This window comes from Oncorhynchus mykiss, chromosome 25 (assembly GCF_057628025.1).
Source record: "Oncorhynchus mykiss isolate SJ-2025 chromosome 25, ASM5762802v1, whole genome shotgun sequence".
In the NCBI taxonomy this organism is placed as follows: domain Eukaryota; kingdom Metazoa; phylum Chordata; class Actinopteri; order Salmoniformes; family Salmonidae; genus Oncorhynchus; species Oncorhynchus mykiss.
In genome coordinates this window covers 55,812,548-55,828,819 of record NC_143046.1, presented here as the reverse complement: position 1 = coordinate 55,828,819, position 16,272 = coordinate 55,812,548, and the positions used below count along the sequence as shown (strand labels likewise).

The 16,272-nt window shown below is 43.6% G+C and overlaps 1 protein-coding gene across 3 annotated transcripts in view; it reads left to right on the top strand.

Annotated features, from left to right (window-relative positions):
* Nucleotides 1-16,272, top strand: part of kidins220a (kinase D interacting substrate 220a) — a 98,049-nt gene that overhangs the window by 73,241 nt on the left and 8,536 nt on the right. For 2 of the 3 annotated variants that reach the window (XM_090220573.1, XM_036962715.2), the window contains exons 24-27: nt 4,062-4,240; nt 5,648-5,874; nt 6,391-6,513; nt 13,575-13,712. In XM_090220573.1, coding sequence (XP_090076699.1) covers nt 4,062-4,240; nt 5,648-5,874; nt 6,391-6,513; nt 13,575-13,712 — 667 coding nt within the window. The remainder of the gene's footprint in view (nt 1-4,061; nt 4,241-5,647; nt 5,875-6,390; nt 6,514-13,574; nt 13,713-16,272) is intronic. The other variant, XM_036962716.2, reaches the window with a different exon arrangement.

The window sequence follows — 16,272 nt, the reverse complement described above, 5'->3', positions numbered from 1 at the left end:
TCGGACAAAGCCCCTCCTGTCTCCCTCCACCAGTGTCAGAAGCAATGAACGCCAATTACTTGATGCCATGGCCAACCATTCTTCCTCAATTTACTCACAATCTGTCTCTTGACGTGTCCTATTGGCACGTTCGGAGGCACTTAAAAAAAATAATGTGCCACAGTACAGTAGATGGTCAAACGTGTTGGATGGTGTTCCACCGGGTAATAAACCCATGCCAATCATGTGTGATTTCATGTGTGATTCTCCTGACCCGTGCTATTATCAGAACAAGGGCACTATTATTAAGAGGGATGATGTTTGGATGACTCAGTCCTTTGCGGCTGACTGGTGGCTGCCAGCAGAAGGTTCGGATTGGACGGCGTGGTGTGAATGCTAGGAATGGGGTCTCTGTGCCACAGCGATGGATGCCTTTACTTAGTCCATGCGGTCCATCTTTGGAAGATGCTGTTAAAAGTGTGTGTGCTGGGTACCACCGTGGGTCAGAGTCAATAAAAGGCTCCTCTAAGTACTCGTATATGTAGCTCTGGGCATCTCTGTAGATGTATGCTCGACTCTACTCCCCATACAAACGGTTGAGACTGAAGATTGGACTAGTTCAAATACAGGTTATAGTGAAATACATTGGAAATATGTGTGTTATAGGGAGTTAATAATTTAGAAAAATGGTCAATCCAAAAAATATGAAAACAAAACGTGCAGTGACGTCCGAGGGTAAGGGTTCAGAATACGTTTGCGTGGCCGCGTTCATGAGCAATTCTCTGGCATTATCTTTGCAAACTGTGTGGAATAGATCTAGTTTTTCTTAGGAAAGACAAAGCATCACTTAAGATTCCTTTGCGGCAGTGGAGGAGTGTGCTCTGTGTAGACACTGCAAGAGCTGGAGGAAGTCCCCTCAGTGCTGCACTAGTGTGTGTGTCTCACTGGCTCCTGTTGGTCTGCGTCTGTGCACACAAATAAACAGAGCCCAGCTGGACTGCTGGAACAGCACAAGGCTCTCGGCGCGGGATAATACAGCGCGTGGGAAACGGAATCAAAATCACATTCCCTCACTACCATGAGTCTAACTATCTATGGAAATCCCCATCATCACTGACCCTCCCAGGTGTAATTGGGTGTTTTTGGTGTGTTTTGTGTATTTGAGACTGTTTTGTTAGTGAGAGTGTCTGAGCGGTGATGTGTCTGTTTTGTGTATGTGTACTTCATGACAGACAGAAAAAAACGAGCAACCACCTAATGGCCCTCGTGTGAGAGGTCAGTTGACTATTAGCATGGCCATCTGTCCCTCCCTTCAGGCCGCACTGACCCTTTGGTTAGATGGTTGTGATGGAGCACAGTGAGGGCCATTGTCCAGCGGAGCACAGCTGTTCTGCTCTCCTCTTCTTTCTCACCCACCTGCCTGCACTTCCTCTTGGGCTAGACTCAGACGCTACCCTATGTGTCAGCACTCCACTACTATGGCTAACTACAAAAAAGTTTTGGGCTGATGCCTTAGAGGATAGAAAGCAGGAGTTTTTACTCACCAAAGTAACAACACAGTATAGTCAAAGACTTAGTTGTAGTTGCGCTTTCAAAAATAATAATTTTATGTTACATTTTTTATTTTATTTAACCTTTTATTTAACTAGGCAAGTCAGTTAAAACAAATTCTTATTTACAATGACGGCCTACCCCGGTCAAACACGGACGATGCTGAGCCAATTGTGCGCCGCCCTATGGGACCCCCTAATCACGGCGGGATGTGATACAGCCTGGATACCGATCTGCTATCTGGTTACCTATAACTACAAACATAGTTATGTTTTAGCGTTTTTATATATTTATTACCTTATTCCTGGATATCTAAGGAACTACCCACAATGCACTATTTCGCAACATCGTATGGAGTACCGGTGCTACCTAGCTAGTTCCAGCTGGCTAACGTTAGCTATTAGCCACACTAGCATGTATTTACATTCTAACGTAATGTTAGCAGGCTAGTAGGGCTAAAGTTAGCAGGCTAGTTGGCTTGTAAGTTAGCAGAAAATTACATTGAAACCAGTAATCATAAGTGCAATCGATTTGGTTTCATTTTAAGTTATACTTTTTTTTTACATTATAGGGTTTACATTATAGGGAATAAGCCTGCTTGTTATTTCCGGCATGACTTCAGAAATCAGTTTTAGGTAATAACTTGAAAAATAGAAAAGTTAGGTGTAACTTTGCATTGGGACTTTTGTTGCGTATAAGCCTACTAATGCAAATCCATATTACCATATGTGGTAATGTGTATATACTACCTAACCCTTTAAGTTATTTACAGGTATCAATGTGGGCTCATATTGGTTATTCCAAAAAAGGAATAATAACACAAAAAAGGTTCCATCTAGAACCTAAAAAGGTTATTTGGCTCCCCCATGGGAGAACCCTTTGAAGAACCCTTTTGGGTTCTACCAGGTCAATTGTGGAGTAGCACAGCTAACCAGAACACTTGCTTGAGTAAATCATTACTCGTCTCCGTACTGAGGTCACTGAGTCACGTGCTTGTGGATAGCGTGTCAGTAGGTGCAGAGGGCACTGATTCTGTTACAGCATTTAGCTTACTGTGTGTGTGCGTGCATGCGTTCGTTCGTTCCTGCCTGTGTACAACAACAACGAGGTCTTAACCCCGGTCTGTTTACCCAGCAGATCTAGCTCAGCTGGGCATTAAGGTAGAGCTTCAATTGTGTCAAGATTTTCCCTCCGCAAATTGAACAGATTCGGCCCTTAGTAACGTGATTAGCAAACAGCAGCAGCAAGGCTGGGCCCAGACCAGCCTACCTTCAGTTCGTTTAGTACAATGGTGTGGTGAGCGGCTAATCCAACTGCAGAAAGACCAACCTCTGCCCGATCCATTTTTGGGGCGAAACAATGGGAAATACCCTCCAAACCCAGCATGTGCTTTCCCACAGCTTAAGAGAAAGAGACACACACACACACACACACACACACACACACAGACAGACAGAGATGGCGAGATTAAAATTGATAGGCAAAATGTTTGTTCTCGAGAAATCTGCTCATTCAGCTGATAAGGCTGACACCCACACGGATGATGGAAACATGACTTCATGCCTCAGAATGCATTCATAATGTGCTACTTGCAGTGGTTGAATAACTTTTTGTTCTGGTGGTTGGGTGGAATAGTGCAGTTGGGCCATCTACCATACATCTATCTCTGTGTAATGGATGGACATGCACTATTTGTGAGATGATGCTCAATTGTCATCATCTCCATAAATATACAAGGAGTATGTCAAACATTTGGAACACCTTCCCAACATGGAGTTGCACACCACCCCCTTTTTATCTTCAGAAGAGCCTCAATTCGTTGGGGCATTCAACAGGGATACTGGCCCATGTTGACGCCAACGCTTCCCACAGTTGTGTCAAGTTGGCTGGATGTCCTTTAGGGTGGTGGACCATTCTTGATACACACGGGAAACTTGAGTGTGGAAGAACCCAGCAGCATTGCAGTTCTTAACACAAACCGGTGCGCCTGGCACCTACCATACCCTGTTCAAAGGCACTTCAATCTTTTGTTTTGCCCTTTCACCCTCTGAATGGCACACATGCACAACCCATGTCTCGATTGTCTAGAGGTTTAAAAATCCTTCTTTAACCCGTCTCCTCCCCTTCATCTACACTGATTTGAAGTGGATTCACCTGGTCAGTCTGTCAAATTCATGTAGTGTTTTGTACACTCAAGTGTACATTTACTTCGAGGCTACGAACAAAGATTGAACATCCTCGTTTGCAGAACACTCCCATTTGAGCTTCTAAATGAGTCTGAGCAGCAAACCTCTGATAGTCATCTCCTTATGTTTCCTCTGCTGTCAGACCCAGATAACAAACTGGAGCTATGAGTCACCAAACGAAATGGACTTATCTCTCGCTTTTCATGATGCCGGAACAGCAAGAGCAGCGATGACCGTTGCGGGGCCTCTACTAGAGATAGGCGAAATATCTCAGTGTGTCATCTTTAGCACGTTCAACAGTCCTTCCTCCTATTTCTTCTTTCACTCTCGCTTCCTCTCCTCTAGAATCTCCAAAAACATCCCCACCACCAAAGACATAGAGCCCCTGCTGGAGATCGACGGGGACATCCGTAGCTTCGAGGTGTTCCTGTCCTCTAGGACGCCCGTCCTCACGGCGCGCGACGTGGAGATGTTCCTCCCCTGCACCGTCAACCTGGACCCCAAACTCCGGGAGATCATCGCAGGTCCGTATATTTCCACACAAGCATCACTATTCTAATGGTCATTACACTCTGACCTAGGATCAGTCCCCACCTGTCCATATACTAGTATTCATTATGATCTAAAAGGAAAAACTGATCCCATGTTATCATTTCTACTCTTGAGACTCTCTTTGTAAACATGCCATTAACTGAAATGAATGTGCAGTGCCTTCAGAAAGTATTCATACCCCTTAATGTGTTAATACTTTTGTAAATAGGATATTTCTGTATTTAATTTTACAGACAAAAATGTCAATAAAAACATGTTTTCAGTTTGTCATTGTGGGGTGTAGATGGGTGAGAGAATTTTTGTTGTTGATGTAATCCATTTTGAATTCAGGCTGTAACACAACAATATTAGGAATAATTCAAGGTGTGTGAATACTTCCTGAAGGCACTGTAAGTGTTCTGTCAATATATTTGTGTAATTAGCTAAATTGTTACTTACTCATTGATCTGCAACCAAACACATTTAAATGCAGCCAAAGACAACAGTCAGTCAGCTATCCAACTCATAGGCCTGACGTCACTAATAAAGGAGACTCTGTGTGTGTGTGTGTGTATGTGTGTGTGTGCGAGCGAGCTTTGGAAGGTGACCAATGCCCCTGTCCCTCCCTGGCCAGTCATCCAGTCCTGTTTCCAGTGTCCTCCAGCCAGCCAGTGGGCACAGTGGTCAGTGATACCCACTCACTCACTTACCAGGCTGACTCACTCACTCATAAGGCCTCCATTGTGCTCCCTTACTGCCGGATTGGGTCTCTACTCAACCCATCATTCAACAACATGCACTCTGATGACCGAGACATTTTGGTGCCTGTTTCTTACCTGGCCACTTACCCTACTCTGTTTCGTTTAAAAAACATATATGTTTTTATTGTATTATAAGACTGTTCAAATGCAATTTATCTGCAGAAAAAAATATAGTTTTCTTGGCAAAAGTGAGAGTTTGAATTAATGTTGTCTATTTTCAGTAAAGCCAATAACTTTAACAATGTGTTATTTTCCACGATGCTCCCTCAAGTGCACTCAATCACACAATGAAAGTTTATCCATGTACGTGGCATTTGATTTGCATTCTCTCCGCAGATCTTCTCTATGTGAACCCGCTGAGAACGATCAAGTATGTTTGGTTGAATCTGTTTCTGAGTGGGTGGATCTAAAGTCTCTTTATAGTCGGAGCCAAGACGTGATCTACATCAGCATCAGCGGTGAAATGTCTCCTTTTCGCTCCCCCGCTCTTCTCTCCCTTCCTCCTCTCCCTCTCTCTCTTCATGATGTCTTTCTGTCTCTCCACCCACTCCCTCCCTATCTCTCTCCTTATCTAGTCCTGTTACCATCTTTCCCCCTCACTTGTCCCTCCCCCCCTCCCTTCTCCCTCTCTCCCTGTAGATGTTCGTGCTGCCAGGGAGCAGATGCACATTGGAGGAGTGACCTATCCCACGCTGCCCCTGCAGGACGTCCCAGCCCGCGCCTCTTCTGCCTTCGGCCAGCACTTGGCCGCCTGCTCCCCCACGGGCTCCTTCACTGGCTCCCTGCCCCCCCCAGGGCTAGTGCCCTCCCAGCCCCACAGCAGTTACTACAGCATGCCCGCCCCGCAGCACCCCTTCTACACCCGGGTGAGACGTCAACACAACACAGCAGCAACTGACTGCACCTGACCGTAGCGCAGAACACATTCATTTAGTATACGGTAGAGTACCAAAGTTTTGTACAACGTACTTCAGTACACCTTAGTATGAAGAGAATCACTGTGCAGTTGAAATTACCTCCGTTTTCCTTTGGAGACACACGACTTAAAGGGATAGCGCACCCAAATGATAAAATAAAATGTTTCTCACCCTGCAAGCAGTCTATGAACAAAGGTACGACAGCAATCCATGCTCTGTTAAGTGACGGTTACTTTCCTCTGTTTTGTTAATGTAACTGCACAGCTACCTCAGTGCACATCACAATACAGGTCCATTTACTCACGTCACCTCATTTTTAAATGTTACAGTGCAGACCCTCCTCTCTAAACAAAAAGGATCCTTCACAGCTCTAGGGTTACCTCAGATATATGTGTGTGAATGATCCCTCATACAATCCTCATGTTGTGCGCTTTAACCATTCTCCTTCTTCATCCTTCCATATAGCCTTATTTCCCCCATCATGAGTATCACCTACCCCGGCATCAATACAGCTCCCGTCCTCACCCTGCCCCGTCCCAGTCACGCCCCTCCATTAAAGCAGGCTACCCCAGGGACCCCAATGGACTTGTAAGTACAGAGCTGCCGGTCAGTAGGACACCTAGCACTAGTAGCTAGCAGTAGTCCACTATGGTATAGTGCAGTGTTCTGTTTGAGGTCCACCTAAAGCGAGTCTGATTCAAGACGGGAGCAAATCGAGTCAGAGTCAAGACAAAAGACCGGAGGGGGTTTGAGACCGAGTCAAGACCGAGACCAGAAAAATGCGAGTCCAATTCAAGACCGTGATTGTAATTTTATCAAATCACCACCATAATAAGAGATCAAAATGTCCAGTATTTCTGTGTTCATATTTCAGAACAACATCTGGGTTCTTTAGACATTCAGAAGAGTGAAAAAATGCCTGTTGAGGGCAGATAGAAACACTACAAATTATTACTAACCCAAATACGGTGGGGAACAATGGGCCTTCTACGTCTTCTGAGAAGGGCTAAGGATTTATAAAATAATGATAATTGCATTATTATTTTCAATGATGTTCTGACTTAATCTTGTCAGTTTTTGTTGGAAAGGAAAGGGTTAACAATGAGGAAAAAATATCCAATCATGATTTGTCTTTGCTAGTCTCTGGGGAGATAAATCTAGCTAGCTAAGTTAGCCATTGGCTAGACCATCAGAAGCTAGATAAAAGGCAACATTTTCAATATTTTTACTTAATGAGCGGGACCGTTTTTACAAAAACGCATGGAAACTTCTGCCTTCTTGAAGGTCAACAGCGCAATGGCAGTAGTTTTCCCATGGTCTAGCTAGCTAGTTGTCTGCTAGTTTGCAGCTGGTGTTATCTAACAAGGTGTTGCTAATTTGTTAGCTTCTCCCTTTTCAAGAGTAACTTTCAACAAGAAGTTAAGTTTCAAATGATCATCTGGTGAGTGGAACTGTGTTTTTATTGCAGCGCTCTTGCTGTTGTTAGCCATCTCTTTGAAAATAACTTGTGTGTGAAACATTGTTGCATTTAAAGCAGAACTGACAGCATTTTAGAAACATGAAATCTTATTAAAATATGTTTGAATAGACCCCCAGGAAGAATATGACACTTTAAAAGATATGGTCATTGATATGTTCATTTCCACAAATTCTTAAAATGTTTGGGAATTATGTACACTACTGTTCAAAGGTTTGGGGTCACTTAGAAATGTCCTTGTTTTTTAAAGAAACCACATTTTCTTGGTCCATTAAAATAACATCAAATTGATCAGAAATACAGTGTAGACATTGTTAATGTTGTAAATTACTATTGTAGCTGTAAATGGTAGATTTTTTAAAATGGAATATCTACATAGGTGTACGGAGGCCCATTATCAGCAACCATCACTCCTGTGTTCCAATGGCACATTGTGTTAGCTAATCCAAGTGTATCATTTTCAAAGGGCTAATTGATCATTAGAAAACCCTTTTGCAATTATGCTAGAAGAGCTGAAAACTGTTGTTTGTGCTGATGTAAAGAAGCAATAAAACTGGCCTTCTTTAGACTAGTTGATTATCTGGAGCATCGGCATTTGCAGGTTTGATTACAGGCTCAAAATGGCCAGAAACAAAGAACTTTCTTCTGAAATCCATCAGTCTATTCTTGTTCTGAGAAATGAAGGCTATTCCATGCAATAAATTGCCAAGAAACTGAAGATCTCATACAACGCTCTGTACTACTCCCTTCACAGAACAGTGCAAACTGGCTCTAACCAGAATAGAAAGAGGAGTGGGAGGCCACTGGTGCACAACTGAGCAAGAGGACAAGTACATTGTGTCTACTTTGAGAAACAGACTCCTCACAAGCACTCAACTGGCAGCTTCATTAAATAGTACCCCCAAAACACCAGTCTCAATGTCAACAGTGAAGAGGCAACTCCGGGATGCTGGTCTTCTAGTTACAAAGAAAAAGCCACATCTCAGACTGGCCAATAAAATAAAGATTAAGATGGGCAAAATAACAGACACTGGACAGAGGAAGATTGGAAATAAGTGTTATGGACAGACTAATCTAAGTTTGAGGTGTTCGGATCACAAAGAAGAACATTTGTGAGACGCAGAAAAAATGTAGAGATGCTGGAGGAGTGCTTGACGCCATCTGTCAAGCATGGTGGAGGCAATGTGATGGTATGGGGGTGCTTTGGTGGTGGTAAAGTGGGAGATTTGTACAGGGTAAAAGGGATCTTGAAGAAGGAAGGCTATCGCTCCATTTTGCAACGCCATGCCATACCCTGTGGATGGCCCTTAATTGGAGCTAATTTCCTCCTACAACAGGACAATGACCCAAAGCACAGCTCCAAACTATGCAAGAACTATTTAGGGAAAAGCCAGTCAGCTGGTATTCTGTCTATAATGGAGTGGCCAGCATAGTCACCGGATCTCAACCCTATTGAGCTGTTGTGGGAGCAGCTTGACCATATGGTAGGTAAGAAGTGCCCATCAAGCCAATCCAACTTGTGGGAGGTGCTTCAGGAAGCATGGCGTGAAATCCGTTCAGATTACCTCAACAAATGGACAACTAGAATGCCAAAGTCTGTTATTGCTGCAAATGGAGTATTCTTTGGAGGATTCTATGACGAAAGCAAAGTTTTTAAGGACAATTATTATTTAAATTAAAAATCATTATTTGTAACCTTGTCAATGTCTTGGCTATATTTCCTATTCATTTTGCAACTCATTTCATGTACATTTTCATGGAAAACAAGGACATTTCTAAGTGACCCCAAACTTTTGAACGGTAGTGTATACTAAGGCATTTGTGAAAATGCTATCGCAGTATCGAGTGGGAAAGTGGCCATGCGTTTGGACAAATAATAGACACTGCAGTAAATACATCTGTCTTGAGTATACACAGACCGGTGCGCTATAGTCAGTCAGAGCTAAAGTAGACCTTTATACAAACAAGCCATTTGCCACACTGGCCTGCCATCATTCACTTTGAACTGGACTGTGTGTTTACAGGCAGTTGCAACAGCGCAACTTTAGATCATTAGAAAGCATTTTCCAAAAGCCGCAAAATACACCTGAATTGAATTATGCAAGTATGTAAACACCACAGGAGCCCTCTTACATTTGGGAACTTTACAGTCTTATTGGTCAAACTACCGTGAAAAGAAAGTCTCTCGCTCCCTCATTTATGCACATCAACAACGACAAGATCGACAACCAATGCTAGCCATAGCAAAATGAGCTAAAATCTAAGGAAGGAACATTAGATTAACCCTCTCAAACTTTTTCAGCTAGTAGGCTGTCAAAATTGCTCTGATAAACAATAGGGAAGTTTTGCTTCCTCATCCTGCCAATGCTTGTCCCAACCAAGCACCCAAGCTAATTGGCTACGGTTGGCTAGTTTGCTAGTTAGCTACTTCCAGACGCAAATGAGAACACCTCACTCTGACCATTTTACTCGCTGTAGCAGAGCTGGTTTGACTATTTACATGTTACCTAGAGCATTCTTGACTGTTATTTTTTTTTGCCTGCGTTTACTGATGCTGGTCAGCAGGTGTTGCACCTTCGTAAATGTATCAGTTATTCTGCACTCTGGCACACTCAGACTAGAGTGCTCTGAAATCGGAGTAGATAGCCAGAGTGAATTTGCGTATGCAAGAGAGATGCTAACCGTCTAGCTAACGTTAGGCTCTGTGTTTTTAAGCTTTCTACATAAATAGATAAGCGAGCCTATTATCCACATTATGACTTGTGATCATTAGTTACATTCGTCCAGGTTTTTTTTGTCCAGAATATCGAGTCGTTGAAACTGAAACAGTGCATCCCGAACAAACAATGTACCAGGCCAGCTGTGATTTACAACCTGATAGCAGAAGCAGTGGGTCACATTGACCTTCAGGTCCATTATGTCATCTCGCAGGACATGTACCCCTTTTCTTTCCTCCCAACGTCTTTTCACTCTCTAAGGATTGTGTCGTCATGTATTTTATTTACATCCCATACTAGCTTGAGTTATTCTTATATCCAGTGCCCCCTTACCCGCCCCGTGCCCCGTTCTGTGCCTATGTCCAGATGTAATCGCTGAGGATGCCAGAGAGGGCCTCCCCACCCCCCACTACCAGTGATCTCCCTATGGTAACGCAACAGGCTGGTGTGTAGTGTTGGCATTAGCTGGAGCGTCTGTGTCCTTCCGTCTTGACTGTCACAACTCGACACACACAAAACGCACACCAAAATGCTGTCCATGCACTCGCACGCACGCACACACAGCTAACCGCTTTCATCAGGCCAGATACACTAACATGGCTTCACAAGCAGACGGGGTATGTCAGTGACAACGTCATGTCTCATGCTGAATAGTTGCACCGGTGGCTCCCCTGTTTGTGGCCAGCACCGGAGCGAATTGTAATAGCTCAGTCCTATTTGAATGCGAGTCTCATTGTCCGGGAGTGAACTAACCACTGTGCGAGTGCAACTGCTACCATTCTATACAGTGTCTGCATGTAGGGAGCACATTCATATACAACTAGTGCACAGGAAGGTTGAAGCAACTAAAGGCTAACGACATGGCAATTAGTAATGGATATACACATTTAACAATGGCCAATGTCTCAGCTTAGGTTTCCTTTTGGTAGTAACAATGTGTCTGACTGACTTTTTCTGTTCACTATGGAAGTCCAACAGGAAAAGGCCTATATGCCTACTGTCCTCACTGATCCGTCTCCATCTCTTTCAATTCCCATCACCCTCTGTATCCCACCCTCTCTCTAGCCCTCTAATACTCTCTCCTCTCTCTCTGTTGGTCTGTGTATATAGCACAGTCTGTGTGTGTGTGCAGTGGGCTGCCCAGTGTAATTGCCTAGCCCCAGCTGATGAATAGTGTACCGGCTATATCCCCATAGGGCTGGATGAGGACGGGATTAGCATCAGAGGCTAGCAGGACGGAAGCAGCAACTCAATGTGCACAAGGGCTTATCTTCTCGCAGAGATGCTTCCTCCCTCACAGGCCTCTGTTTCCTCTTCCCCATCCCTCTGCTGCCCACGCCCCGCACCACTGTAATTACAGCCTTATCACACACAGGGAGCTCACACACACACAGTTACACACACTTGTGTGCATACACACACACACTCACATGCGTGTACGTAATGGCACAACGTAACACACTGACACAGTGTACACAGTCACACATCCAAAGTCTGGGTGGAGGACCAGGTTTTGAGGCTTCCTCAGAATGGAAACTTCATCTTTTCTGTGTTAGGGGAGAAGAGTGCTCTCTTTCTCTCCTCTCCGCTTCACTTTCTCTCCAAACATCACGCTCTGTGCTGTTCGTCCTCTCTGCAAAGATCATCTTCTGAATGTCCTCTGTTTCTAAAAATATATCTATATATTTTTTTTTGTTTCCTACTGTAATAATTTGAAACTAAATGGCTTCTCAGTTTGTCTTTGCATGATGGAATGTTGTAAAAGTGCCTTTGCCTGCTGTGGTTCAAGATAAACGTCTTGTTTTCTAGTCTGACGTGAATGTGTCTCCTGTTCTCTTGCGTTCTATGATGACTTCAGCATGTGGCCTAATATCCTGTCTCTCTGTCTGTCTGTCTCTCGCTCTCTCGCTCTCCCCAGAGCAGTTTTCGGTCACAGCCTGTCAGGTACACTCCTCTCTTTGGATTTCACTGTCTCTAACTTTCTCGCCACCTTTCTACCTCACCTCCACCAGCTAATATAACACGCCATGCTTTTCCCTCCGTCCGACATGCATTAGACCTCCACAGATAATGTGTTTTCCTCTAGATAAGGTCGTTTCATGTGGTTGAATGTACAATATTTCTAGGATTTTAGGCCTCTTCTAGGTCATCCAACGTATGATGTGTCACCAGAACGTTTTGGTTGCCATGTTTGCGAGACTCAATTTAGGAACATGTTTCAAAATGCCTGTCAAGTAGTCTAATTTCTACACCCAAGAAGCAGAAATCATATGGGCCATCATTATTGAGGAGCTCTACAGTCTACGAGATAATTGCTCTCTCTGGTGCTTTTAATGAAAAAGGCTGCAGGGGCCATGCTAATCAAACTGACACAAGACACGTCTATAAAACTTAACAGGTAAAGTTGTCTATGTTCCTTTGATACTTGTTCCTTTGCATTAGCAGACATGCAGATTAGTGTGCTACAGCAAGTCTTGACTGCTATAGCCACACACACACACACGCACACACTATTAGTGCAGAGTGCAGCTGATACAGCAGTACGCTACACTCCTTCAGCACTGTCTGTGTACAGTAGCTAACCTCCCTAACTGACCTTCACCCTCTGCCTCCTTTCACAGAGAGACCCCCCCCCCCCCCCCCCCCCGTTCTGTTCGGCTCTGTTAAGACGTCTACAGCTTATTTTCTCTAACAAGCACTCGCAGCGAGAGAGCAAGCACAGACGTCTTCTAAGCCTCGCCGCCTTCTCGCCCATGTCGACAAAGCTGTTGTTTTGTTGTTACTCAGTCTGAAACCATGTCCTAGTGGTATTAATAGAGAGAAAGAGAGAGCGGGGGGAGAGAGGAGGAGGGTTGTTGTGTTTTGTTTCACTGCTAGTGGGTGGCATGTCAGGCTAGCTGGGAGTCTCTGGTTCGAGATCATTAGGGGGGCGAGGATATTGGCTACTCTTCTAGCTTATATGGGGGGGAGACGTGCACACACACACAGCTCATGTGTGTACATTGAATACTGCACTACCATCTACAGTGTTCAGATTAACATAAAGACCCCCAACAGAGCCCATATTGCACATCTGGTGCCACTTTAGGTACAATGCTCTTCTATTGTTACCTCACAGGTGCTTGCACTAACAAAGATAATTGCATTTTGGTGTTGCTTGCTCTTTTGTCTTTGTGCCATGCTGTGAAAAAGGGACTAGTGTTCCTGGCTGCAGTGAATAAGATACTCCAGTGTTAACCTTCGTCCATATTAACCTAGCTGTGGTGGTTGTAACGCTACGCTGTGGTGGTTGTAACGCTACGCTGTGGTGGTTGAAGCATTGCTCTAACCGTATGAGTCTTTGCAGTGGTTGTAAATTATCCATGCTACGCTACTTAGTCAAGTGGTGATTCTGACTGTCTCTGTCTGTCTCCCTGTGCGTGTGTGTGTGTGTGTGTGTGTGTGTGTGTGGACAGGGTTCTGGCTCCGGGGTACCAGGCGCCCCTGTGGTACTCCTCAGCTCTCTGAACACGGACGTGGTGTGTGAGCGCGTCACACACATCGACGGCATGGACCCTAGCATGCTGGCCCAGTACACCGCCACCATCAAGAAGGTGAGGCTTGCTATACACACACACACACACACACACAACCCTCACATACACACACTCGGCCTCCTACGTTTGCTTATACAACACTTCTGTCAATAAAGTTGATTCAAAAGATTCAATTCTCAGATGCGTACTTTTCAAAGCATGCTCCGATGCAAGCTTCAACTGAAATATGAATGTAATATGACGCAACCACATAAAATACATCTCAACATTTCTTGAATGCCATCGGGTTTTGAGCTGAGGTGAGAGAAAATCATCAAGGCTAAAACCGGCACTTTTACTGAAACGTTGATTAATGTGCACTGTCCCTGTAAAAATAAAATAAACTCAAACTCCAACTTTGGAATGAAATGTTGCCCACTCGCATCGCATATGTTACCTGAATACAATATTTTATGTTGATACGTTAATAAATACATACTGTGTTAATTTTGGCATGTTTAACTGCCTAGAATATCCACTGTAGTGTGCATAGACCAGAGGCTGGCTAACAAAGAATTAGCTGCTCGCTAGCTACCCATGAAGAATTTGTAGCTAACGTTAGCCAGCTACTGACCTAACAACATTCGTTTTAGGTCACTTTTACATGTAAAACTAGCTGGCTGGCTAGATTAATAGGATTCACATATAGCTAGCTGATAATGATAAAGTTACAAGCTCACGTTTGCTTTATGTAGTTATCTTGTTTAGTTTGTATTGTTCAAAGTTAATGCAGTAGCATGGGAGTGCGCATTGCTTTTCAAATGTAAATTTGTATGTACTCAAGTCCTCTGAGAACAAACTTGCAGCATGAGAGTGTGGAGCATGGTAGTATGCATACTGATCAACACCCAAGGGTTTAATTTCTGTCTGTATTAAAGTTCTAATGCAGCTGTTTTTATCTCAATATTAAATCATTTCTGGTTAACAATTCCATACTGTACTGTGATTGTTTTCAATTAAAATGGTCAAAAAGAAACAAAATTAGCTTCTTAGCAAAGAGCAATTTCTCAAGCAAGGTTTTTTGCTAGGACTGTCTGGGAGTGGTTGGAGTGGGGAGGGGAAAAGTGAAAGCTAGCTGTTATTGGTAGAGAGGTTTGGAACTTCTTTCTTATTGGTCTATTAACTCATCTATTAACTACCGTCGGATGTTGTCACTAGGCAGGCCAAAGCTCCATCACACCTGTCCGCAATGGATGTGGCTGAAATAGCCGTATCGACAAAATTGAAGGGGTATCCACATACTTTAAAACACATTTTTTACTGCAATGGGCCTTTTAATAATGATCTGAGTAGGCTTTATATGGCCCAACAAAACAGCCGAAGTCGCTGTCTACATTGAGCTTCCAGTCCATTTAGACAGGATGTCATTAATGTCTAGGCAATATATCAATTCCTGTAGACCAGGTATTCCCAAACTGTGTGACGCGTAGCAATGCCGACGGGGGTACGCAAAATAAAAATGTGATTCACATTTTTTTCTTCACATTTTCAAACGGTACATTTTCCAATGGGGCTACACATTTGGGTGAGTTTTTCTTTCTCGCCTGAGTAACCTCCGTTTCACTGCCAAAAATAAAATTATACCATCTGGTGTTTAGCGAAATAACACAATGTCAAATGTTTCATTGCTAAATTGTAATTATTTCACCACTAATGGCCTATTTATTGCCTTACCTCGCTTATCTTACCTCATTTGCACAAACTGTATATACACTTTTTTTTTATTGTGTTGTTGACTGTATGTTTGTTTATTCCATGTGTAACCCTTTGTTGTTGTTTGATTTGCACTGCTTTGCTTAATCTTGGCCAGGTCGCAGTTGTAAATTTAAAAAATATGCCATGGGAGTTTTTGGAGTGAGCATAAAGATGACTTTGAGTAGTAAGACATGTATAAAAGCAACAGATACCATTAAGAAGGGGCTAGAAGTATCTTATATGGTGAGCTACCAAGTGGCTATGACAGGTAAGCCCCATACTATTGTGGAGGACTTAATTCCTCCTGCTGCCATGGATATGGCTGGGACAATACTGGGGGAAGAGGCCCAAAAAACGATACAGACAATGCCTTCATCAAACAACACTGTTTCACAACGCATCAGTGACATGGCAGGAGATGTTGCAGGACAACATGAGAGGATATTTTTAACGTACTGGACAGCTTTGTGACATCAAATGGACTTTGGAGGTCAAGATGTGTTGGTATCTGTACTGATGGCGCAAAGCCATGACAGGGAGACATAGTGGAGTGACGCATGTGTAAGCAGTTGCTCCCAACGCCACTTGGGTACACTGCAGCATCCACCGAGAAGCTCTTGCTGCCAGGGGAATTTGGACACTACAGTGAAAATTGTTAACTTTGTTAAAGCAAGGCCCCTGAACGCTCATGTATTTTCTGAATTATGCAATGATATGGGCAGCGACCGACCATGTAACACTTTTACAACATAGTGCTCTGGCTATCAAGGGGCAACTTTTTTTTTAAATTGAGAGACGAGCTTAATGTTTTCATTACTGACCATAATTTTCACTTGTCTGACCGCTTCCATGATGATGAGTTTCTCACACGACTTGCCTATCT